This window comes from Schistocerca gregaria, chromosome 1 (genome assembly GCF_023897955.1).
Source record: "Schistocerca gregaria isolate iqSchGreg1 chromosome 1, iqSchGreg1.2, whole genome shotgun sequence".
NCBI lineage: Eukaryota > Metazoa > Arthropoda > Insecta > Orthoptera > Acrididae > Schistocerca > Schistocerca gregaria.
The window spans coordinates 311,057,629-311,084,986 of NC_064920.1; the positions used below are offsets into that span (position 1 = coordinate 311,057,629).

The 27,358-nt window shown below is 43.5% G+C and overlaps 1 protein-coding gene across 3 annotated transcripts in view; it reads left to right on the forward strand.

The window, feature by feature from the left end:
* The window catches only part of LOC126343123 (serine proteinase stubble), a 746,947-nt gene that overhangs the window by 658,265 nt on the left and 61,324 nt on the right, over positions 1 to 27,358 (forward strand). For all 3 annotated transcript variants that reach the window (XM_050001914.1, XM_050001915.1, XM_050001916.1), the window contains one exon: positions 2,533 to 2,978. In XM_050001914.1, the coding sequence (XP_049857871.1) occupies positions 2,533 to 2,978 (446 nt within the window). The remainder of the gene's footprint in view (positions 1 to 2,532; positions 2,979 to 27,358) is intronic.

The following is a 27,358-nucleotide window of genomic DNA, read 5'->3' on the forward strand; positions in this document are numbered from 1 at the left end:
GTCGCAGCTCGCCCCGGCCAGCCCGATGTTGTGGTTTCGCTCCTGTTGCTCTCTTGTGAACCGCGAAGCCACTACCCCTTTCTATACGGCGCTGCCCACTGCACTCACGTGGGGAGCTCACATGCGCCGACGCTCAAGGCGGACAAGTCATCTCGTGTCTCAGTGCGCGACCGACCAACCGACCGATGGAAACGCCAATGACAGTTGCCCGAACAACTCGAGCAGACTAGCGGCCTAACGCGCAGACTCAGATGCAGAAACTCAGCCCCGAACGGGCGACCACTAGCTGAGTTCTGTTAGTGGCGGAGTGGCAAAACTCTCATTTTCTGGCTTTAAAGTTTGATCCAAACGATAGACATACTAGCACTCCGACGACAGACAGACACTAACTACCGCACAAATGCAGACGAGAGACAGACTAGTGACGCAGGACTGACCTGGCCTCACTCCGACTCATTCCCTTAATGTACGGCAGACCGACAGACAGACAGACACTGACTGCCCAACTGCCCGACACTGAGCTGGCGAACCAACTGACTAGACTCAGACTGACAGACTGACCCTCTGCGGAGCTCATAGCGCCCCTTAAATGCACTTTTACAGCCAACTTTTCCCCTTTCCCACCAGATGAGACACCAAAGCTGCGATTGCCATAGCGGCGCCACCACCAGAAACGGAAAGCGAGTGCTTTACACTACGCGCTGCGGCGCGCTATTGAAAACAGCAAATTTTACTACGGCTCACAATGTTCAGTCGGATGGAACTGAATTCGTCAATGGTAGCAATTCCTGTCGAATTTGAAACCGACTGTCATAGTGGTACTGTCGGCTAGGCTCTTCTTATGACCACTGTTCTTACACCCTGTTACTTAGTTGATACTCCGGGCAACTTCATTAACCAAGTGATCTTGTGTACATACAAAAGCGATAGCATAGCTCGTTGCTGAATTCTGTCTCCGCGTCGATCCATGTTACTAGGTGCATTCAAGTTCTAAGTCCTCCGATTTTTTTTTTAATTAACTACTCTCACGAAATCGATGAAACAGGCGTTACTTCTCGACGTAATCGCCCTGCAGACGTACACATTGTTAACAACGCTGACGCCATGATTCCATGGAAGCGGCGAAGGCTTCTTTAGGAGTCAGTTTTGACCACTGGAAAATCGCTGAGGCAATAGCAGCACGGCTGGTGAATGTGCGGCCACGGAGAGTGTCTTTCATTGTTGGAAAAAGCGAAGAGTCACAAGGAGCCAGGTCAGGTGAGTAGGGAGCATGAGGAATCACTTCAAAGTTGTTATCACGAAGAAACTGTTGCGTAACGTTAGCCCGATGTGCGGGTGCGTTGTCTTGGTGAAACAGCACACGCGTAGCCCTTCCCGGACATTTTTGTTGCAGTGCAGGAAGGAATTTGTTCTTCAAAACATTTTCGTAGGATGCACCTATTACCGTAGTGCTCCTTGGAACGCAATGAGTAAGGATTACGCCCTCGCTGTCCCAGAACATGGACACCATCATTTTTTCGGCACTGGCGGTTACCCGTAATTTTTTTGGTGGCGGTGAATCTGTGTGCCTCCATTGAGCAGACTGGCGCTTTGTTTCTGGATTGAAAAATGGCATCCACGTCTCATCCATTGTCACAACCGACGAAAAGAAAGTCCCATTCATGCTGTCGTTTCGTTTCAACATTTCTTGGCAACATGCCACACGGACAGCCATGTGGTCGTCCTTCGCATTCGTGGCACCCACTTGGATGACACTTTTCGCATTTTCAGGTCGTCATGCAGGATTGTGTGCACAGAACCTACAGAAATGCCAACTCTGGATGCGATCTGTTCAACAGTCATTCGGCGATCCCCCAAAACAATTCTCTCCACTTTCTCGATCATGTCGTCAGACCGGCTTGTGCGAGCCCGAGGTTGTTCCGGTTTGTTGTCACACGATGTTCTGCCTTCATTAAACTGTCGCACGCACGAACGCACTTTCGACACATCCATAACTCCATCACCACATGTCTCCTTCAACTGTCGATGAATTTCAATTGGTTTCACACCACGCAAATTCAGAAAACGAATGATTGCACGCTGTTCAAGTAAGGAAAACGTCGCCATTTTAAGTATTTAAAACAGTTCTCATTCTCGCCGATGGCGGTAAAATTCCATCTGCCGTACGGTGCTGCTATCACTGGGACGTATTGACAATGAACGCGGCCTCGTTTTAAAACAATGTTTCTCTTTCCAGTCCGGAGAAAAAAAATCGGAGGCCTGAGAACTTGAATACACCTCGTACTGTGTTGATTCCATACAGCCGACTGGCACACACACACACACACACACACACACACACACACACACACACACATACACATACACACCACTTAATAGCCTTAGTCAACAGCAGTAGAGGGTCACACGTCCGCCTGGTACCAGCTATGCACGATGTACAGCCCTCTGAAGCGACCGGTGTGCTCTGATATTTTTCCCGATGCGCGCACGATTGTTGCGGACGGCTACTGAGGTGGCACGGTGGTGTTTCAGCTGGAGCTCGAAGCCGGCGAGCACGTGGGGCGTGTGGCAGCAGCCCAGCAGCACGGAGCCGCCGTTCGTGACGCGGCCCCGACCAAGGCCGCGCCCGCCGCGCCCGACTCGCCGCCCCACGCCGCCACCCCCACCCACTCCGCCGCCCACGCGCCGCCCCACGCCACCGCCTCCAACCACGCCACCGCCCACTCGACGCCCCCCGTCGACTCACTACACTGCTGGAGCTACCGCCACCACCGTCACGCGCCGCCGCCCGAGCACCACGACCACCAGCACGACAACCACCACCACAACGACCACTACCACCACCACGACCACAACCACGACTACCCCGCGGCCAACGACGACCACCACCACCAGTACGACGACGACGACGCCGCGGCCAACGAGCCCCGCGCAGCCTTCCGTGTCGACCGTGTCGGCCACTGGCGAAGGCGGCGTCCGTAAGTACTCCCTCTGATACGGCTACAGAGAGGCCCGTTTTGGTCGATTCACACTCTATGTCAATGGGGCGGGACGAAACTCAAACGGACATGTATTCACCCTACACGAAACTCCGGTTGGCTTAGCCCTGTTCCGGACGATGAAACCGCGTTACTGAGATAACATGCGAGATACTAAAAGCCCGAATATAGTATAATAATTAAGGAACAACCAATGATAAGGTTTGTCAATGGTCAAAGAGAAATTCGTTATGGATCTTCCTGATAAATGTTTTATGGTAAATCTTCTGCATTTAAGAAAACTGAAAGACTGGGAAGAGTAATAGCCAAATTTTTCAAAACGACCTTTGTTGCTCCATAAAATATCTACATACAAACGCATCAAACAGTATTTATACGGGAATACACAGAGCCTGTTTACCTTATCCACAGCGTATTTTTTATTTTCGGGTACAAAATAACGTCAGAAGAAACGTTTTTTTTCCTACAATAGGGCTGACTATTTCACTTTTTAGAAATGCTTGTTATGAAAATTGCATCATTAATTTACGTTATTATTTATGAAGAGTGTACAAAATTTCTTTATCCACATATTGTAAAACCTAAATCATTCTATTTCTCCATGGAGAAGAAATAAAAACTTCGAGGTTCGCCGATGACATTGCAATTCTGTCAGAGACAGCAAAGGTCCTGGAAGAGCATCTGAACGGAATGGACAGTGTCTTGAAAGGAGGATATAAGATGAACACCAACAAAAGCAAAGCGAGGATAATGGAACGTAGTCGAATTAAATCGGGTGATGCTGCGGGAATTATATTAGGTAATGAGACACTTAAAGTAGTAAAGGAGTTTTGCTATTTGGGGAGCAAAAGAACGGATGATGGTCAAAGTAGAGAGGATATAAAATGTAGACTGGCAAAGGCAAGGAAAGCGTTTCTTAAGAAGAGAAATTTGTTAACATCGAGTATAGATTTAAGTGTCAGGAAGTTGTTTCTTAAAGTATGGAGTGTAGCCATGTATGGAAGTGAAACATGGACGATAAATAGTTTGGACAAGGAGAGAATAGAAGCTTTCGAAATGTGGTGCTACAGAAGAATGCTGAAGATTAGATGGGTAGATTACATAACTAATGAGAAGGTATTGAACATAATTGGCGAGAAGAGGAGTTTGTAGCACAACTTGACTAGAAGAAGGGATCGGTTGGTAGTACATTTTCTGAGGCATCAGGTCATCACCAATTTAGTACTGGGGGGCAGCGTGGAGGGTAAAAATCGTAGAGGGAGACCAAGAGATGAATACACTAAACACATTCAGACGGATGTAGGATGCAGTAGGTACTGGGAGATGAAGAAGCTTTCACAGGATAGAGCAGCATGGAGAGCTGCATCAAACGAGTCTCTGGACTGAAGAACTACCTTTACCTCATTAACAGCGTCTGTAAATTTGGAAATTTGTGGTAAGTTCTATGGGACTAAACTGCAGAGGTCATCGGTCCCTAGCCTTACACACTACTTACTCTAACTTAAACTAAATTTCGCTAAGGACACACACCCATGCCAGAGGGAGGACTCGAACCTCCGACGGAGGGAGCCGCGCGGACCGTGGCAAGACGCCCCAAACCGCGCTGCTACCCCGCGCGGCAGCATCTGGATTTTCTAGATAATAGCCTATGCAGGAATCCATAAAGTGCAGCTTCAATCTCATTGAAGACTCCAATACTTTGAAGCTCTTACTAATTACAGAGGCCCAAGCACAGAGTCCTCTGCGTGAAGTTAGGGTAGGTGTTGGAAATCTGTGAAGCATAAACAACGCCAGTAAGACATTATTCGAGTTCAGTTATTTATTCACAATGTTTACAAGACAGCCTCGGTTATTCAGCTGCGTTTTGGATTCTAGCTGACGTCCGTCGAAACAGTTCAGCGTTTGCACGCCCGGTAGGTGATGTCAGCGACCCTGGCGGCGAGGCGACTGCAACAGGGTGGGGCAGCGACTGCCCGGCGCGAGGCGGTTCTCGCCCCGGCTGCAGACTGTACTCGGTTCCACTCCGAATTCAACGATGACCCTTGATGACCTATCCGCTATGTATCTGATGTCAGTGGTCTTGTGGTCGGTTGATCTCTTCCGTACCCCTGGTAGGATTCAGCACCCGAAGGCGCCTGCGTGCTGAATAGGAACGTCGACGCCAAGAGCCCCCGTTGTTGGCTTCTGCGTTGGAGTCCGGTATCGGCAGCACATTGTGAAGTGGTGTTGTCGGAAGACAATCAATTTCTCCAGTAGATGGTAGGCGGCGAGCAGCATGAAGCTCATCCGGTGAAGGCCATCATCATCGGTACGTCTTCGGCTAGTCCATAGACGGTTGCTGGAGCGTCTAGGACATAGACTCACTATAGCAACATAATCGTGGAATCGAGTGCGATTATTGTGAATGCAATCGATCTCAATGTCAACTCAAGACAGGAGCCGGAGTATTTAAAGGGGCCTAGCGTGAGGCTAAACCGCAAAGCTCGGTTCGTAATGACCGAATGGTCCTCCCAATTCTGCTCCTTTCACTTAACAAGCCGTTAACTGGTGCATCAGTCCCGAGCTACATACTCTCGTGAAATAGCTACAGTTTCTTGCTACATGGTCAACGGCCTTGCCGCAGTGGATACACCGGTTCCGGTGAGATAACCGAAGTTAAGCGCTGTCGGGCGTAGTCGGCACTTGGATGGATGACCATCTAGGCCGCCATGCGCTGTTGCAATTTTTCGTGGCGCACTCAGCCTCGTGATGCCAATTGAGGTGCTACTCGACCGAATAGTAGCGGCGTCGCTCAATAGTAACATCATGACGACCCGGAGAGCGGTGTGCCGACCCCACGCCCCTCCTATCCGCATCCTCCACTGAGGACGACATGGCGGTCGGATGGTCCCAGTAGGCCACTCATGGCCTGAAGACGGATTGCTTTCTTGCCACATGCCTTACGATATAATGAATATGCTTGTCTCTCTTTCTTTAGGTTTCCGTCCTCTTTTCTGCCGAATGCTTATTCCTTACTCGGCGGGCAGTGTTCTCGACCTGACTTACTTGCGACATAATGACTCGCTTCCTGCTTGCGCCTCTGTCTCTGGCATGACTTGAATTTGCTTGAGGCAATGTGAATGATTTTGATAAAAAAATTCTAATTTCTGCCCCTTTCTATTCTATACCGTAACATAATTCCGGCACTCAAGTTTTTGCAGTTGCCAACAGACTCGTTGACATTTTGATTAAAGAATATTCAAGATGATCCTTAAATTTAATTCATTTTGTCTTCAAGTGTTTCGTCTTTAATTAGTTTCCGGACGTCAGAGCTGACAACAACTCCCTTCTTTTATCTCAGCCTCTGACAGCAACTGTAACTTGCTTGCCAGATACTTGAAACTGTCAGCATCTTTGAATAGGGCTTTAATTAATTGTTTTATAATGACAAGTTTTATACGGAAAGCAGACAGAAGCTCTTTTTGGGTGCACCTTTGAATCGAGTAGTACGTTCTTTCCTCCAACTTTTGGCGTTCACATTCGCCAGAATTTCTGAGACTAGTGCTTGTCTTTTGCATAACTGCCCCATTCGCAAAGGATCACGGGTCCTCCCTCACAACTTGAACATACTCGATATGGACCCACGACTTGTCCTGGCCCCCAACCTTCACGTCAAAGTACGTAAAATACACTTACCTGATAACTACAAGTTTGCCACAGATGTATCAGAAGTAGTCAGCAGAACTAACGTAACCTCTTGAAACTAATAAACTCACAAAATCAGGCAGCAGTCGATATTTAAAACAAACTTATGAGAATCAACATTACAGTATCACCGAAGTACATAGGTAATGGTATTATAGACCATAAAATTAAACATACCTTTAGCATGTTACATTGAAAATCTTAAAAAAAATACTGGTATTTGCACAACGATTAAACAGCTGCATTTTGCAGACCTCGCGAATTCCTCTCCTGTGACAACCTCTTCATCACAGAATAGCACTTGCAGCCTGCGTCGTCAATAACACCTCATATAAATTCTAAATATGTGTCAAAACTGTATGTGATTGAAATATTCTAATTACTTTGCCTGAAATCAGCACCTAAAAATACACCAGCAAGCCCTTTAGCTTCGAGAAAAAAATGTCATTGCCATCCAGACTATTGTCCTCATTTGCTGTTTTTTGTTTCAACTAGGCGTTTCTGTTAGTTCTTCGTGCCCAGCATGGAGTTCATCCGATCTTTCCTCGCCCAGCGTCAAAACAAATGTTCTGAATATGTTTCGCCGGCCGCGGTGGTCTCGCGGTTCTAGGCGCGCAGTCCGGAACCGTGCGACTGCTACGGTCGCAGGTTCGAATCCTGCTTCGGGCATGGATGTGTGTGATGTCCTTAGGTTAGTTAGGTTTAAATAGTTCTAAGTTCTAGGGGACTAATGACCACAGCAGTTGAGTCCCATAGTGCTCAGAGCCATTTTGAATATGTTTCGAAATTCAGTTGCCGGCCGTTGTGGCTTCAGTCTGGAACCGCGCTGCTGCTACGGTCGCAAGCTCGAATCCTGCCTCGGGCATGGTTTTGTGTGCTGTTTAGGTTAGTTATGTTTTAGTAGTTCTAATTCTAGGGGACTGATGACCTCCGATGTTAAGTCCCACCAGTGTCCCATACACTTAAAGCCATTCACACATTTTAATATCACATTTCTGGCATTTATGTGGGGTAGCAATGTCCTTGTTGTTTGAAACATTTCTAACAAATAAAATACATTTTTCTGCTATGCTTTCTTTATGGTTACACTTCTTTCATTTTCTCATAACTGTCTCTCTTCCTATCCTCAGTCGAGGTGTTCCGGCCTTTTTGGCTTTTTATCGCGAGCAGTTGTCAGTCTGTTTTGATTTCTGTTTCTTATTGTGTTATTGTGGTGTGTCCATTGAGGGTTTAGCATACCCCTGAGATGCTATGAGACAAAATGCTCCCCTTGAGATAACGTAGAATAAAAAACCAGAATCACACAACGTATAACTAATAGCCTACCGGAATTAAATTGGGGTGGCCAATTGCACATGAAATATGGGTAGCAGAACTCGCATAGAATTATTGATAAAGGTTTCTAAAGTGTCTGCGGAAGATGGGACAAGGAAAAACAGCCAGGTAGAATATGCTTCAATGATTTATTAAATTTAAACAATCTGCTCTGACAGGAGGACGGATGGAACACACTGACTTCAACAAAGTTAACTCTTTGAATATTTCACCGACGTTTGTAGCGAAACACCCACTGAACCAAAAATATTATGCAATTAGGGAATATAAATAATGTTTTTCCTACAAAGATTGTTACAGAATCTTGGATCGTTGGAACTCTGTTTGCAGAAACTTTGATTGTGAATATTACACTACTACATTCACACGTAAAGGACCCAAGAGGAAGAGTCAAAGTCCGTTGCATATTGATTTCTGAAACTTGGTACGTGGTTCTATCTTCGTACTTAGCGCGACGATTACGGCTATCTGTAAGAGACACATCGGAATATTACATTTTAAGTCATGGCTTATTAATTTTCATTCTTCAATTGTACGTACTACTTGTTCTGTTTTTCCAAAGAGAAACAGTCACAAGAACAATTTACGGCGTGTAAAGTGTGTAACTGCAGATATTTTTATTGGTGATTGAGGTCGGTATACTGAACGACATTACATTAGTATTTACGTCATTTGCAGACTAATAATTATAGCCATTACAAGTCGTATGTTTTTAGGTTTGTTAGTACCAGGAAGTACATGTAGAAAGAGCAATCCATCAATGCTTATTTTCCCCTGGGAAACAGGTCCGGTGTTGAAGTGTGAATCGAAACGGTTAGTCTACAGTCCACTTAGTGGTGCAGTACAACCGTGCAGAAAATATCAGGTCGTAAAATTCATGTGTTTGTGGGAAGACTATTCGACGCAGAGAAAAAATAACCAACACAATGAAGTGTGTGCATACTGAGGTAACACATCTAAAAATGTCTACACTTATACTTATTACACCCTGTATAAGGAGACTGGACAAATCTTAGACATATTCTGAAGAGATAACTCAAATGTCACGTAACACCATCTCTAGCCTTGATAAAGGCCTCTGTTCGGCGAGGTAGAGTTTCCACAAGTTACTTCATGTGTGTCGTATCCATCTGAAGCCACTCATTGATGAAAAGATCCTATAGAGCTACCAAACAGCAAGGACGTTGATTGCCACGTTTCACCCGCTGTTCCAGACATTTTCCACGGGATTAAGATCGGAAGATGCCAGACTGATTGACAAGCCAGAATGTGTGCACACAGCCGTCTGAACATGGCTGTTATCATCTTGGAAGACGGGACTGTCGACAGTACAATTATAGCGGTCAGCGAGAATGCTGGAAAAAAACATCCTGGTTCATGTGATGGTAAAGTGAAAGAGGGGACCGAACTCATCCCACGAAAATAAAACCCAAAAGATCACGGAACAACTTCTCCTGAAACAGCGACTCTTAGGGTCGCAATACACGCCTCCAGTCACCCGCCATCCCGTTTCTGGTCTGTTTAGCCCAACACTTCCACGACTTAGGTCAGCGGTGGTGGTCACATGACCACATTGTTCCATTTCATATGCAGCGATCGAAAGCGACCATTTTGCTCTTTTATATAAAGGACGATCAAAAAGTTTCCGTTTGAAGCCGTTGCTGGAGCGTATATGTAGCGTAGCGCGACTCCGATGCAGGTAAACAAACACCACCCTATAGACAAAGAATTAGTGTATCACTCGTGTCTTTTCGACATGCGTGCTATAAATGCGGAAAAGTCAACTGTGGCGAAGTTATTGCCAAATGCGTCCAAACAGGACCAACGTGCTGTTATTCTTTTCTTGGCTGCCAAATCACAAACACCGGTAGACATTCATCGGAGAATGAAGAATGCGTAGGGGGCAAAATGCAAGTCGAAAACAACCGTTGTGGAATGCAAATTGCGCCAAGAGGTGCTGCTGCTTCATGATCACTCACGTCCACATATTGCAACTGTCGTAACGCAGAAGCTACGCCAAATGAAGTGGGAAACACTAGAGCACCCGCCCTATAATCCTAATCTCTCCCAATGCGATTATCACAGCTTCGGTCGCTAAAAGAAGGCCTCGAAGGATCGATGATTCTTTTGGACGAGGATGTGCAACAGGTAGTTAAGGGCTCCTTCACTTAGTAGGACTACTTTTAGAAAAGCTCAAGTACTGTGGTATGAATGGGACAGCGCTCAAATGGTTTAAATCATACCTAAATAGAAGAGTGCAGAAAGTGGAAATAAGCAGTTAACATAATATGCAAAAAACTGGTCATTCCTCAAACTGGGGAACAATCAAGGATGGTGTACCGCAAGGTTAGGTCTTGGGTCCTCTGCTGTTCTCAATATATATTAATGACTTGCCATTATATATTCACGAAGATGCAAAGCTGGTACTTATTGCCGATGATACAAGTTTAGCTATCACGCCCAACAGACAAGAAGTAACCGATGAAATTTTAAACGACGTTTTTCAGAAAATCATTAAGTGGTTCTCTGCAAATAGGCTCTCATTAAACTTTGACAAAACACAGTATATACAGTTCCACACAGCAAATGGTATGACACCATTAATAAATATAGACTTAGATCATAAATCGGTAGCTAAGGTAGAATATTCAAAATTTCTAGGTGTATACATTGGTGAGGGGTTGAAATGGAAAATACACACTGAAGATCTGCTGAAACGTTTGAGTGCAGCTACTTGTGCTATTAGAGTCATTGCAAATTTTGGCGATAGACATCTCAGTAAATTAGCTTACTACGTCTATTTTCAATCTCTGCTTTCATATGGCATCATTTTCTGGGGTAACTCATCATCGAGTAATAGAGTGTTCATTGCACAAAAGCGTGTAATCAGAATAATTGCTGGAGCTCATCCGAGATCATCCTGCAGACACTTGTTTAAAGAGCTAGGGACCTTCACTTTAGCCTCACTATATATATATATATATATATATATATATATATATATATATATATATATATATATATATATATATATTCACATATGAAATTTGTTATTAACAATCCAAACGAATTCAAAAGTAATAGCAGTGTACATGGCTATAACACTAGGAGAAAGGATGATCTTCACTACTCTAGGTTAAATCTAACTTTGGCTCAGAAGGGGGTAAATTATGCTGCCACAAAAGTCTTTGGTCACTTACCTAATAGCATCAAAAGCCTGACATATAGCCATATAGCATTTAAAAGGAAATTAAAAGAATTTCTGAATGGCAACTCCTTCTGCTCATTAGATGTATTTTTGGATTTAGTAAGTGGGTAATTTCCCCCCACTCTCACCCAAAAAAATTGAAAATATTAAGTCATGTAATATTTTGTGTAATGTAGTATCTTGTATACAAAGCTTTTATTAATCTCACACGTTACGCGTCATTACGAAGTGTCGCAGTCATGATCTATGGAACAAGTTCTAGTCCAGTCTAATCTAATCCTCAATGCCCACGGCGATTCTGGACTGTAATGCCTTCGAACGGAAACGTTTCGATCGTGACTTGTAATTACGATTCGGAAAAATAGTGGAAGGGTAGAAAATCGAGCATGTGCACGTTCTGTTATCTTAAACTTACGCAGTAACGAGCAAAGAGAGCAGAACGTGCACGCAGAGCCTACTGGGTTTCGCGGTCTACGATTTCTCTTCGGATGTGCTGCCTCGTCTGGCGCAGTACTTTCCCGTGTGCGAGATCGCCGCAGCCCAAGACACGCGCACGAGCTCTCCTGCGTGAGCCATTCATCAGCATCCAGCTGCGGTGCGCGGTCTACACCTCGACGTGCCGCCGCAGGGGAAATCGCATGCCTTCGCAGCAGAGTATTTCGACCTTCCGCATCGCGGAAAAATACACGTCGAGTCTTCTCTTCCTGCCTTCTCCCCTACTTCTGCGAGATCTCTCGTTCTGACGCCTGAAACCGAAGGTTCAGTAACCATATTTGTTAGTACAAGCAGTCAAAGACATTACTTCCAAGAAGGACATGAATTGCTTACTGTCTGTATCGGTTTTTCAATGTCGAAGCGATACAAATAATAAACTACAGAGATCTTAATTTGTCAGGAATAAGCCAGTAATAGTACTGTATCGTAGACGACATAAGCATTTTGCTGGATTGTTTTGTGAAAATGCTGCCCGAAGAGTATTTATTCTTCTTTAATGCTTTGTACATCGCGACGTCCAGGCTTCAGTAGTGACAAATGAGTTTCTGAAAAAAGCGCGAAATAATATTTCAATTGACTGTCCTGTCAAATTGAATATCACACCAGTGAGTAAATCATCTCACAGCATACTCGGAAACTGTCGACAGCTCTGTTCACTGAAAACAATGCATTTATTGTCAGACTGGGCCTTAAAAGTTTAGTTGTTGGATGCTATATCGCGCCTATTACGTGGTTTTTGTGTCAGTATTAACTAAGGCCAGCTGCTTAGTAGCAAATGTATCTATCTAGTGCTATATGTACTTGAGATGTTCTTGAAGTTAACGTAGTGTGTGCTAGACTAAAAATTTCCCAGATTGGCACACTGACAGCGCTAATAAAAAAGATATTTCTTTTTTATTGATTAATGTTACGTAATAACGTAAATCAAACAGTAACTAATTCTGCGAAATACTTTTCTTTATACGGATTATCAATGTCGTATTGTGAGCATCTAGATGGAAAAGTGCAGTACAGTGTTGCAAAAAAGACTATGTTCTGTACTATTTATCTCAAATGGAATTTCACTTCAGTTAGTGAAAGTTCATAATAAATTTCCTCCTACTTTTGCAGCATTTAAGGCACAAATGACTCATTTCGAAAGTGCTGTGACTCCTTTGAACATGGTCCATGCTAAGTACGTCTCGAGACGTCGGAAAAGTGCACTATACCAAAGGCCCTAAATGATAATGCTTTGGAAAATATCGGTGTCTAATTTGTTGAATGCTGGCCAAAAGTAAATCCAAAAACGTATTTTCCACCTAAGTTACGATCGATCTGAAATCAAACCAATTGATTCATTACTGTGTATGAGACTTGAAAAGCTTGGACAGTGTTTTTGTTACTTTGCTTAGGGTAGAACAATATCTGATCAACACTACGTACGTATTACAGATCACCTGTGCGAGAGCATGCTTGAAAAGACACTTGAAGCAAAGCAAATGTCATCTTTCATCAGAATAACGCTCCTGCCCACAAAATTGTTTTGGCAATAGGAAAAAAAGAGGAAACCGACGCATGAATAGTTGCATAACCTACTCTGTACGTAAGAGATGTTAGCCTCTGACTTCCACGTAACCCCACATCCAAAGAAAATTATTTTACAGAAATGAGTTTTAATCCATCTTTCGTCTGTTTTAGTCCAGCCTTAGGTGACTATTTTGTGGGCCATACAGAATAGTATCTTATGAATGTAGTCTACCCACTGGAAAAACTCCAGACAAAGTGCATTGACATAAAAGGCGACTACTTTTCTTTAAAAAAAGTGCCTTCTGTCCTTAAAAAAGTCGTTGTATCATTGATAGACCGAAAAGTTTATATTGTTTCTGTCCATCCAAAGGAAGAGAGAGAATTCTAACAAACCTTCTTCTGACAGCTATGAAGACTATCAGTTTTGTTGTTAGTACGACTAACAACATGATGAAGCCCTGTAGGTCAAAGCGTGCATTCTTGTTAGCCTAAAAGAGCAAAATGTAAACGTCTGACACACCTACTGGCGCTCCTGACCTTATTGATTCACTATCTGATCCAGACGCCTATTAACGGAACGTGCTTTTTAGTAAACACGAGCAAAGGAAAAACAACAAAATTCATATAACCCTTTGTAGACATGATAATAAGTTGCCTACATTACTCACCGATGCTCATAATGTTGCCATGGAATCAGCAGCTTTATTAAATTTCCTAAAGCTTTTATTAAAGATTTCGTCAACCGTTACAGTATCTATATTAGGCGACCAGTTTCGAACATCACAAGTTTATTTTCGAGCCTGGCCTACTGCGGCTCCCTGGCAGTGAATGATCCTAATAATAAACATCAACGTGGGAAGAAATGCTTTCCATGTGTTTGCAAAATGAGTGCCACAAACCACACATCCCAGTTTGATATATATTAGGATCGGACACTGCCAGTGTAGTCTCAATAGGTCAGTGACTGGGTGTTTGTGTTGTCCTCATCATTTCATCCTCATTCATGGAAGTGGCGAGATTGGGCTGAGCAAAGTTTGGGAATTTGTACGCGCGCTGATAACCGCGCAGTTGAGCGCCCCACAAACAAAATATCATCATCATCGTCATCAATAGGCCAGGCTTGAAAACGAATCTGTAAGGTTCGAAACTAGTCGCCTAATATAAAATACTGCAACTGTTGACAGAATCGTTAGTAAACGCTTTAGGGAAACTGAGCTTGGTGGACATCAAAGTATGAAAACTTTTAGCATATGGAGCACTCATGTTTAATTCATTCACTGACGTCATTGGAAAGATGACACTGCCACCAAGTTCATTCAGTTCGTCCTTGCGTTACGTAATGATCGCAGATGTTGCTTATAGCTACCGATCGTAGACAATTACGTTTTTTAACTGTGGTGAATTTTTAAACAACTATTGCTCCAGTTCATCAATCTAAAAGTCCTGTATGTTAACACTGTAAAGACAGATACAGAAAAGTGTTTTCCAGTTTTGTCACTGTAATCAGCAACTCAAGTGTCGAGGACTTGGGACGTCCTTTAGAAATCACAATGATCCACTCATGACTCACGATTCGTCTTTCAACAGGCTAACACGACATTTTTGCTTTCCCAGTGAACTGTCAATGTTCTTGCCTTTGAAGGCAAATAGTTTGCTACTTCATTGAATTAGGAACTGCTGAACCGCCGAAATCATACTCAGAAGCAAATTCTCTTCTAACGGACCAACCATAGCGCCATCTGGTTTCCCCCTTCAAGCTAGACGAGTTTCGTTCCTTGTAGTTTTTCGTTTGATGCGTATTTCGTGAGGTATTTGGCCCGGCCACTATCAATGGACCACCCTGTACACACCTAGACATTTTATGGTGGTTACTGTTTCCCGCAATTTGTCATAAACAGCGAAGTTGAATGGTAGTGGGTTTATTTCCTATACATTCGCAATATGTTACATTTATTTGTGCTCAGGGTCAACTGCCAGAGACTTCACCGTTCATCAAACTTCTGTAGGTCATTCTGCAGATCGTTACTGTCTTCTGCCATTGCTCCTTATTAGAGACACCCGCGTCATTTGTGAACTGCCTTAAAGAGCTTCCGACGCATTCTGCTACATGATTTATGAACATTGTAATCAGCAACGGTCCTATAGACTTCCTTGAGGTACCTCCAAAATTATATTTGCATCTGCTGATTTTGTTCTGTTAACAACGACGTGTTGAATTATAACTGCAACGCAGTCTTGAATCTAACCTCAAAACTAGTCCACGACTCCAAAAACTCGTATTTTTTTACTAGACGTCAATGCTGCAGTCAAGGAACGCGGCATCAACCTAGGCACCGATGTCTACTGCACTGTGGATCTCATGGAGGAACAGGGCGACTTGAGTTTCGTAAGGTCTCTGTTAGCGGAATCCGTGCGCATTTTTACAGGGGAGACTCTCGTTCTCCAAAAACGTCATAATTCTTGAGCATAAAAATGTTCTGTAATCTTACAACGCATCGACATCAACGATATAGGCCTACAATTATGTGCATCTGCGCTACGATCCTTCTTCTAAACGGGACTGACCCGTCATATTTTCCTGTCGCTTCGGAAGGTCGCGTCCCAGCTTGTCGCCACTTCGAAGTTCATACGATGATTGAAATGAGGAAGCGTGTTACGATCTTCCGCCTTGAAACAGATTCGGATGACCGAATTCAATATTTCTGCCTTCCCTTTGTCTTTTTCCGTTTTGGTTCCATTATGTACAGTGAAAATACCCTCAGACTTCAAGAAGAGTATAATAATTACAATCCCAAAAAAAGTTGGTGTTGACAGATGTGAAAATTACCGAACTATGAGTTTAATAAGTCACAGCTGCAAAATACTATGCGAATTCTCTACAGACGAATGGAAAAACTTGTAGAAGCCGACCTCGGGGAAGATCAGTTTGGATTCCGTAGAAATGTTGGAACACGTGAGGCAATACTGACCCTACGACTTATCTTAGAAGGAAGATTAAGGAAAGGCAAACCTACGTTTCTAGCATTTGTAGACTTAGAGAAAGCTTTTGACAATGTTGACTGGAATACTGTCTTCCAAATTTTAAAGGTGGCAGGGGTAAAATACAGCGAGTGAAAGGCTATTTAAAATTTGTACAGAAACCAGATGGCAGTTATAAGAGTCGAGGGGCATGAAAGGGAAGCAGTGGTTGGGAAGAGAGTGAGACAGGGTTGTAGCCTACCACCGATGTTATTCAATCTGTATATTGAGCAAGCAGTAAAGGAAACAAAAGAAAAATTCGGTGTAGAAACTAAATTCCATGGAGAAGAAATAAAAACTTTGAGGTTCGCCGATGACATTGTAATTCTGTCAGAGACGGCAAAAGACTTGGAAGAGCAGGTGAACGGAATGGACAGTGTCTTGAAATGAAGATATAAGATGAACATCAACAAATCAAAACGAGGATAATGGAATGTAGTCGAATTAAGTCGGGTGATGCTGAGGGAATTAGATTATGAAATGAGACACTTAAAGTAGTAAAGGAGTTTTGCTATTTGGGGAGCAAAATAACTGATGATGGTCGAAGTAGAGAGGATATAAAATGTAGACTGGCAATGGCAAGGAAAGCGTTTCTGAAGAAGAGAAATTTGTTAACATCGAGTATAGATTTAAGTGTCAGGAAGTCGTTTCTGAAAGTATTTGTATGGAGTGTAGCCATGTATGGAAGTGAAACATGGACGATAAATAGTTTGGACAAGACGAGAACAGAAGCTTTCGAAATGTGGTGCTACAGAAGAATGTTGAAGATAAGGTGGGTAGATCACATAACTAATGGGGAGGTATTGAATAGGATTGGGGAGAAGAGAAGTTTGTGACACAACTTGACTATAAGAAGGGATCGGTTGGTAGGACATGTTCTGAGGCATCGAGGGATCACCAATTTAGCATTGGAGGGCAGCGTGGAGGGTAAAATCGTAGAGGGAGACCAAGAGATGAATACACTAAGCAGATTCAGAAGGAAGTAGACTGCAGTAGGTACTGGGAGATGAAGGAGATTGCACAGGATAGAGTAGCATGGAGAGCTGCATCAAACTAGTCTCAGGACTGAAGACCACAACAACAAAACAACATGTTCACTGAGTGATTAAATAATTGACTTCAAACTTCTTATTTATTTCACGTAAGTCTCTACTCTATTAGGGGTTTTAGTCACATTGGTTGACAAAATTTTACTTTCAAAATCATTGAACGCTTCTCTCACCACTCTGCTTACGCTCATTTTCGTTTCGTTCAGCTTCTGTCTGTCAGCTAGTTTTTGACGTCTCTTGAATCTAAGAGGAAACTCTGTTTATTTACGGAGTAGTTTTCGAATACGGCTATTAAACAACGGTAGATATTTCCCATCCCTAAAGACCTTGCTCGGAACATACTTGTTGAAGACATATTGAACGACACTTCTGAATTTTTTCCATTTGAGCTCGACATCATCGTCCCCGGAACTGAATATTTTATGTTGCCTACTAAGATACTCAGCAATTTGTATCCTGTCACTCTTGCTAAGCAAAAATATTTTCCTACGTTTCTTGAAATTCCTTGTAATACCCTCAGTCATAGATGCTATCACATCCTGATGATTACTGACCGACTTGAGAAGTTCAGGTTTGCTTGTTGCTAGGAGGTCTAAGATGTTACCACCACGAGATGGTTCTGCGACTATCTTCTCGGAGTAATTTTCGAACAAGACATTCGGAACAATATCACACGAATACCAGACTATAATTTGCAAACTGAAGTCATCCCCTATTAAAACAGGAAACTTACACACTGCAGCTCCTGACGCAGGTGGCCTATAAAATAATCCGATTATCATTTTTGACACACCGATGATGCTGAACTTCACCACTAATTCACCTGCGGAATTCGTGGTAAACTCGTTGGTATTATAGGATTATTTTTGGCAATAAAGTACGCCGTCACCATTGGTGACTAATCAATCCTCACGATAAATATTCCGATCTGAATCTAGGATATCTTTGCTATTGACTTCCAGTTTCAACCAACTTTTTGTTCTTAAAACTCTCTGGACATTATAACCTACAATTAGCGATACTAATCCTGGGACGTTACCGTGGACGCTTCTGCAATTCACTAATCTCATATTTTCCTTCTCTATTTGCGACCTGCAAGAACGAACATTCTCTGTGACTGATGGGGCTGATGTATCTTCGATTTCGGCAGACAATTCATCGCTCATCGCAAGGTGGGAGGGGGATGGGAGGTTCCTGTGACCTAAAAAACCGCCATGTGCAAGCCACATGTAGTGTAGTGTACGCCTGGCCTATTAAAGGAAACTCTACAATTCTCCACCCGATAGCTTAGGTCGCGATATTCGCAAATTGATTAAACTTCCTAAAAAACCGAAAATGAAACAGAATACACCTGTTTTTGTTGTGGCCGTGGTGATCTAACGAATGTGGTTTCGGTTGCTACCGATACTTCTATTTGGATTTTGATAAGGCTTTCAATTTCTATCGTGTATATCATGTATTCCTGCTTCAGATTCTGGAGATGATAGGGTTTACTATTGAGGGTCGTAGGAGTGCTAGCGAACGTGTTAACGGGCATCGCAGCTTCAGTAGTTGTCAATGGGCAAATGATTCCTCTTATTACCATCCGTCAGGTAGTACCTCTGCTTCAGAAGGTTGCGTTTTCAAGACTGGACGCTTTCTGGAAGGATCCCCACTGTTGGCGCGTATGCTGATGATATAATGGGTTTACTGCGTCGATGTGAAAAGATACCACTACTGAAGTACGTGATGATTGCTGCTTTTTCTCAGGAGCGCGACATAACGAGGGCAAAAGTAAACTTCTTAATTTACAGGGTTTCGTGGAGCAGTAATAATGTGGGCTACTGCCATGAATCGACATACGTCACTGGCAGTTGTTATTGATCGTTGTCTGCTCCAAAGGGCGACTCTCAACTGGAATTCGGTTACTGATAAGATCCAGGGGGCAATACTGGAACACTAAAGACGCTTTCTTACCCTTCTTCAGAAGGTACGAATGTTAAGTACGTGTCTGTTGTGCAAGGCATATTATACAGAAAAAATTTTCCCGCTCCGCTCCTTGATGGCTCAGAAACTGAAGCAGTCGTACAGTCCTCTTTTTATGGAAGCTTCGGTTTGCGATACGAGATATTGACGAAGTCTCGTTCCCTGCGCGGATTGAGCCTTTCTAACAGTAAGTGGAAGGCATCTGTATTATATGTTCGGCGCACCACATTGGCGACTCGGGAATTCACTTTAGTGGGTCCAACGAGTCTTCATCCGCTATTGACGTTGGTATTCTGAATTTTAAACTGAGACAAACTCGAGAGTTTTCCCTAGCTGTGAGGTGTTTGGGAGCTGAAGTATTGCAGCGGCCGCTGCTCACGGCCAAATTTTTGTTCACCCGCTGGGAAGGATTTCCCTGTCCTAAGCCACTTACACCACTATGACCGAGAACATCCAGAAAAACTGTGTGGGCCAAGATCAGCCTCTCGGCTCTAACGATACCAACGTCCTCCTCCTGGTACAGGATGGTAACAACTTTATTTCCACCAACGACCATCTACACAGTATCGGAATTAGTGATACAGGTAATTGCAGCAGATGCGTGTTCCTAGATAAGGCAAAACACCGATTTACTTGTCGTGGTCACTTAGCAAACTGGTGCTGGCCCAAGAAGCAATTGGTTATTCTCAGTCGTCCTGTTGAGGCTCCATAGTACACAGATATAACTTTTTTTTACGAAGGCAAAGACTAGTACGATCGTATGGTTGATTGGTCACTTCGAACATTTTGCCGTTGGTGGTGATGACCAATTAGCTTTTCGTCAGCTTTGTCTACTGGTCTGCTTCCAACTGGCCCGATTTCAAGCACTCTTTGTCAATAAGCTGAATCTATGTTTCAAAGAGAAGGCGTTGGATAGTTCCGGCAGCATCTGCTGCCCTCATATTGTTTTTGCTCTGTGCTCCTTCTTTCGGCCCAGTGACAGGATGGGGGGGGGGGGGGGGAGGAGGAATCCTGGACAGGCCTCTTGATTTGACCTCTACCCACCTTGTCTCCGCCAGCCTGAAGCTCACTGTAACCATTGTTTTGCACAAATATACAGATATGTCTGTTGTGCTGCTTCTAATTAATTCTGTTTTCATACTTGTAAAATGTGTCGTGCTCATGTTTATTATCTTTATTTCAATGTTAGTAAACTGTAAATATAGAATACTCAGTAAATTACTGTTATGTAAAAAAATGGGTAGAAATCTAGATTCCGGCCCTGGAGGTCTCGGATTGAATTACGTACTGGGGCGGGGATCTCACCTCGTTTCAGTCCCTCTATGACGGACACAGATCCATTCACCCTGCTGTCAAATGAGTATCGGGGATCTTTAGCGGGGTTTAAGAGGCGGCCGGGCCTATGGCCCCCTCCTACTGCCGCTGCATTCTACCCATAATCAGGCCACTAGTGCGGTCACAGGCTGTGCAGCAAGGACTCTAACTTTTAGTATGTTCATTCTTTACGGCAGGTACTGTACTTTGGTTTTAGTCTGATGTAGAACGAAGAACAGATTTTATTTGCTTCTCACAAATTAATGATAATCCTCAGTCTACAAAAAACGGCAAAAATCGGAAGCGTTTTCTCAAGCAAGACACTTACTTCGGCTTTGAGATTCTACAATGCAGTATCCAAGTAACAGCAAGAACACCATTGCTGAACATAGGCGCCAGCTGCGTGAACCAAGAGCACCGTGTCAACTACAGTCGATTCTGTGTTATGCTACTTGGGTGTAATGAAACTGCAAATATAGCGAACATGTATAAAAAAATCCGGGAATATGACTGTGAAATGAATAAGAATTTCATATTTCCTTACTATTCACTGAAAGAATGTTGTAGAGGTGCGTTTATACAGCGCTCTAAACAGGTCCTGCAACATTTTTCCCGGCTTGTACAGAAATATCCATGCAACATGTTTCCAACAAAATACCAGTGTTCCACGGCTGTGTTGGTACTAGAAGCGTAGATATTTTTTAAAAATATTGGGCATCCAATACATCGATATTTAAATGATACCATTGTCGGACTTATTATATCGAAAAAACATCAATATATAGACATGAGGTACTGGCGGAATTAAAGCTGTGAGGACGGGGCTTGAGTCGTGCTTGGGCAGCTCAGTCGGTAGAGCACATGCCCGCGAAAGGCAAAGGTCCCGAGTTCGAGTCTCGGTCCGGCACACAGTTTTAATCTGCCAGGAAGTTTCATATCAGCGCACGCTCCGCTGTAGAGTGAAAATTTCTTTCTAGAAATATATAGACATGTCGACGAAAAGAATTTCTATTTATAGACAAAAAAGTGTCGGGTGCACATTGTAAATATACTGCCAGTTTTAGAGCTGTATATTTAAGTATTGATTTATTATTAGATATTCTGTACATCAACAAGCTAGCTGCCTGCTTATCTCCTTTACAGGAAGAACTGAAACCAAAGTGATGCACGTCCACGCTTGGCGATAACCGCTTTGCTCACAGTGGTAAAGGCCCGCAAGCAGCACAATAGAAGGTCACCGATGAGTCTGTCGTTCGGTTTCGTCACATATCGGATTTGTCTGGAAGACTTTATGTTGACTTCCTTGTTATTTCATTTCTGCAAACGCCAGCGACCTAGCAGTTTTACTGTCAAAATTGCGTGGTGATGTTAAACGTTGCAGTTTCTGTTGGTAGCATCGAGCGCCGATTACGTCGGCATTTCCCCTCACACATCCCCGCCCACTGCAAAGACCAATCTTGTCATTTAGATTTTTGTTCATCAGTTTCAGCAACTGTTTTCAATGAACACACATATGAAGAAATAGCACGCTAATTGCGCTAAAAATTGTTTTTAACGCAACTTTTGTGCTATTTCTTCACATCGGATATCTTGTTATTCCATTCATACCGTCACCCCCCCCCCCCCCAACCCTACCCCCTCACCAGTGCCATAGGACGTCTTCTTCGTGCAATCTATACTTGCTTTACACAGTCAAAGAAAAAGACTGCGCGTGACGAAAGCTCAAAATTAGTAAGACCCCTTTACAGAGTGATAGTAAAATTATCTTCTACTATAGAATGAAAACATCAACTTCAAACATTTATCTAAAATTGCGAAAAAGATATAAAATAAAAATATCGGCACTCGATATTGACTTTTCCATATCGATATATCGGTTAAGAAATGTCGCTTACATGTATCGATTTCAATGGGAAAATTTCTATATATCGATATCTTACCGTCAGTCTTTCAGTAAAGATCAAAGGAACATTGTTCGTGGCCTGCTACCACTAAAAGCCTCTGCGCAGGGTTAGTGTTTGTTTTTGCTCTGTCTACAGTGTTGTCTTTCCCTGCGTTCCTTTACGAAATGGAGTGAACAAGAAGCAAAACTGTCACACTCTTTGAGGCTGTGGAGTACCCCTGGAATTGTCTATGAACAAGAAGCAAAATTTACGAACTTGTGACACTATATGAGGATGAGGAGTGCCACTGGAATGTTCTAAGTTATAGTTACAAAAATATTAAACAGAAGGATGATTCTCTACAAAAAAAATACTGTGTTGCTTGGCAGCAGCAGCAGCAGTGACGTAGGTAAAAAAGTCGAGTCTCTCATTCAAAATACCGCAACTATAACACAACGAGAACAGGATTCGTTACCTGACTTGTGGAAAAATGTGTCGTCACCAAGTTACTTGAACTGCAGCCGAATGAAAGGGCGGTGACAACAATAAAAAATTTACGACGCTTCCAATGAGGAAGAAATGGACGTAGGCTATATAGGAGGCAGTAGTCACTAGTAAACATGGACGTCGCAGGCGGGTAATCAACTGCAGATTCCCCTGTAACATTCACTGGAGGTGCGAGTAAAGTTGAACCTGGAGAAGTTTTCTGTATTGAAAACGATTATTTGGCTTAATTTTAATATGAAAATTAAAATGTAAATTAAAAATATGTTTCGGTGCTATCAACATAACATAATAACAGAATCAGATTTTCACTCTGCAGATGAATGTGCGCTGATATGAAGCTTCCTGCCTGGAAGATTAAAACTGTGTGCCGGACCGTGACTCGAACTCGGGAACTTTGCCTTTCGCGGTCTAGTGCTCTACCGACCGAACTATCCAAGCACGACTCACGACCCTGCCTCACAGCTTCAGTTCTGCCAGTGCTTCGTCTCCTACCTTCCAAGCTTCACAGAAGCTCTTCTGCGAACCTTGCAGAACTAGCACTCCTGGAAGAAAAGATATTGTAGAGACATGACTTAGCCACAGCCCGGGGGATGTTTCCAAAATGAGATTTTCCCTCTTCAGCGGAGTATGCGCTGATATGAAACTTCCTAGCAGGTTAAAACTGTGTGCCTTACCGAGACTTTGCCTTTCGCGGGAAAATAAAGTAGGGGACGAGGTATTGGCAGAATTGAAGCGGTGAGGACGGGGCGTGAGTCATGCTTGGGTAGCTCAGTTGGTAGAGCACTTGCCCGCGAAAAGCAAACGTCCCGAGTTCGAGTCTCGGTCCAGCACACAGTTTTCATCTGCCAGGAAGTTTCATAACACAATTACGTTTACATAATCCTCCAATCAAAGCTTGACAATTTGCAGGAACTATTTGAGATACGGCTGCCTTTGAAATGTGGAATAACTATGCAAGGCTTTGATACGAGGGTTGGCCAGAAAGTAATTAACCGCATTTTTTTCTTCAACAATTCTTTATTGAATATAAAGAGAATTACACACACGAAAGAATGGTGTTGTATCTACACTTCCTATTTTAACGCGTTCTAAGGCCTGCCTCCAGCGCGAAACAAGGGCGTGTATGCCCTGTCGGTACCAATATTTGTCCTTGGGGCGCAGCCACTGCTTCACTGTGTGACTCAGCTACTGATCGTTCTCAAAATGTTTTCCGCGAATGGCCCAAACATGTGGAAGTCCGAGGGGGCTAGGTCAGGTGTGACAGCCGTGGATGGTCTCCCCGACAGCTGCAAATTGTGGAGCTCCGCAGAACCGCCTTCTGACCACCCCATCCTCCGTGCCCAGCGACTAACTCTTTTTGTCGATAGCAGATGCTCCATACACTTTGCACAAGCGTTTGTGAATATTCCCAACAGTTTCTTTCTCTGCAGTGAGAAATTCAATGTAACGTACATCACCTACAGAAGCCATTTTGAAACTGTGCCATCTGTAGGAAGTAACGGAACCTTGGCGCGTTCACTCAGGAGACTTCAAATAATACATACGTAACGTTTCGCATTCGTAGCACTGTTTTCAGCTGAGAAAAAAAAATGTGGTGCATTATTTTTGAAACGTCCCCTTGGAAAAATTATAAATGACTGTGCTTAAACTGACACACAATATTTTTAGCGCAACGCAATCTGACTTCCAATAATCCCTACAAAAGAATGGCCCTGACTACCATTAAACTATACCTTTCACAAATCACTTACATCACAAATATCTTCGTTATTCGAACTACTGCAATACAGCGAGCGCCACTACTGCCAGCTAAATAAAAGATTCAAACTACTGAAGGCACTAACTACTGATAGGAATAGTTAGCAAATGAAAGATTTTGATAGAGAACAAACAATGTATTTACCTTAATAGTGTTCAAAAGTCATAATATATATAGCATTTCATGACATCCAGTCTTACAAATTTACTGTCTCTGATGGACACACTTCCAGATCATCCGCTCTCAAAACTCCGCTATTTCTCTCCCCACATCCACCACTGCTGGCGGCTCACCTCCAACTGCGCAATGCTACGCGCTGTTAACAACCAACTGCCCAACACTACAATAGCGGATATTACAACAATGCCAACCAGCTACAGACTGCACACAGTACATCCAGTGATTTACATACAGAGCGCTACGTGATGTTACCAATAAACAAAACCTAAACAGCCTACTTACACTTTCTGGGCAACCCTCGAAGGAAGGAATCTCCTGCCGCCAAATAAATGAAGATTAACAACAAGTCTTTTCTTCGCAGGAATTGCTTCTCTAAAATTTGTGTGTTTCTTTAAAACAACTGAGTCTATAGAATGTTCATCAGAATTCCAAAATCGGACGGCGACATCCTAGTGAAGCTACAAAAACCAGAACCGTCTTCCAAATTCAGCTCATACAGCATGTCATTCCTGTCACGTCTCCTACAATATGTTTTTGTCCACTAAGTCTCTTTCTTCGCCTGCTTATCTCTTCGAGTATTTTAATGTAGCATCATCTACCATTATTTTTTCCTCTTCACTTATCACAGCATAACTCATGATGCGAATGCACAATGTGAAATGTTTGCTGTCAGTTCAGCATAGCGGATGATGCTATTACATACGCATAAATGTTTGTCGCTACTGTAAACGGCGACGCAAACAACGAGCAATGTCGTCAACATATTGCGGAACAAGTTGAAAACAATGTTCCGAACAGAAAGATGTTTTTAAATACATTGTAAACGAGGTGAGGTTGAGACATTCATGCATTTTTCGAAATATCCTTCTTACTGCTAGAGTATTGGGCATTTAGTACTGGATCGCAACAGACGTTCCTAACATTCTTCCTGGATTTTCTCTTACACATTGTTTGAAGGATTATTTACTTTTACAGTGTGGCATTCTCCAAATCGAGCGCGTGGCATACTACACTACTGACCCTTAAAACTGCTACACCACGAAGATGACGTACTACAGAAGTCAAATTTAACCGACAGGAAGAAGATGCTGTGATATGCAAATTATTAGCTTTTCAGAGCATTCACACAAGGGTGACGCCGGTGGCGACGCCCTCAACGTGCTGACATGAGGAAAGTTTCCAACCGATTTCTCATACACAAACAGCAATTGACCGGCGGTGCCTGGTGAAACGTTGTTGTGATGCCTCGTGTAAGGAGGAGAAATGCGTACCATCACGTTTCCGACTTTGATAAAGGTCGGATTGTAGCCAATCGCGATTGCGGTTTATCATATCGCGACATTGCTGCTCGCGTTGGTCGAGATCCAACGACTGTTAGCAGAATATGGAATCGGTGGGTTCAGGAGGGTAATGCGGAACGCCGTGCTGGATTCCAATGGCCTCGTATCACTAGCAGTCCAAATGACACGCATCTTATCCGCATGGCTGTAACGGATCGTGCAGCCATGTCTCGATCCCTGAACGTTTGCAAGACAACAACCATCTGCACAAACAGTTCGACGACGTTTGCAGCAGCATGGACTATCAGGTCGGAGACCATGGCTGTGGTTACCCTTGACGCTGCATCACAGACAGGAGCGCCTGCGATGGTGTACTCGACGACGAACCTGAGTGCATGAATGGAAAAACGTCATGTTTTCGGATGAATACAGGTTCTGTTTACAGCATTATGATGGTCGCATCCGTGTTTGGCGACATCGCGGTGAACGCACATTGGAAGCGTTTATTCGTCATCGCCATACTGGCGTATCACCCGACGTGATGATATGGGGTGCCATTGGTTACACGTCTCGATCACTTCTTGTTCGCATTGACGGCGCTTCAAACAGTGGACGTTACGTTTCAGATGTGTTACGGCCAGTGGCTCTACCCTTCATTCGATCCCTGTGAAACCCCACATTTCAGCAGGATAATGCACGACCACATGTTGCAGGTCCTGTACGGGCCCTTCTGGTTAGAGAAAATGTTCGACTGCTGCCTTGGGCAGCACATTCTCCAGAGCTCTCACCAATTGAAAACGTTGGTCAATGGTGGCCGAGCAACTGGCTCGTCACAATACGCCAGTCACTACTCTTGATGAACTATGGTATCGTGTTGAAGTTGCATGGGCAGCTGTACATGTACACGCCATCCAAGCTCTGTTTGACTCAACGCCCAGGCGTATCAAGGCCGTTATTACGGCTAGAGGTGGTTATTCTGGGTACTGATTTCTCAGGACCTATGCACCCAAATTGCGTGAAAATGTAATCACATGTCAGTTCTAGTACAATGTATTTGTCCAATAAATACCCGTTTATCATCTGCATTTCTTCTTGGTGTAGCAATTTTAATGGCCAGTAGTGTATTTCCTTCTGGAATGCAATGAAAGCTTTGTTAGCTACTGATGGGACCCTCCA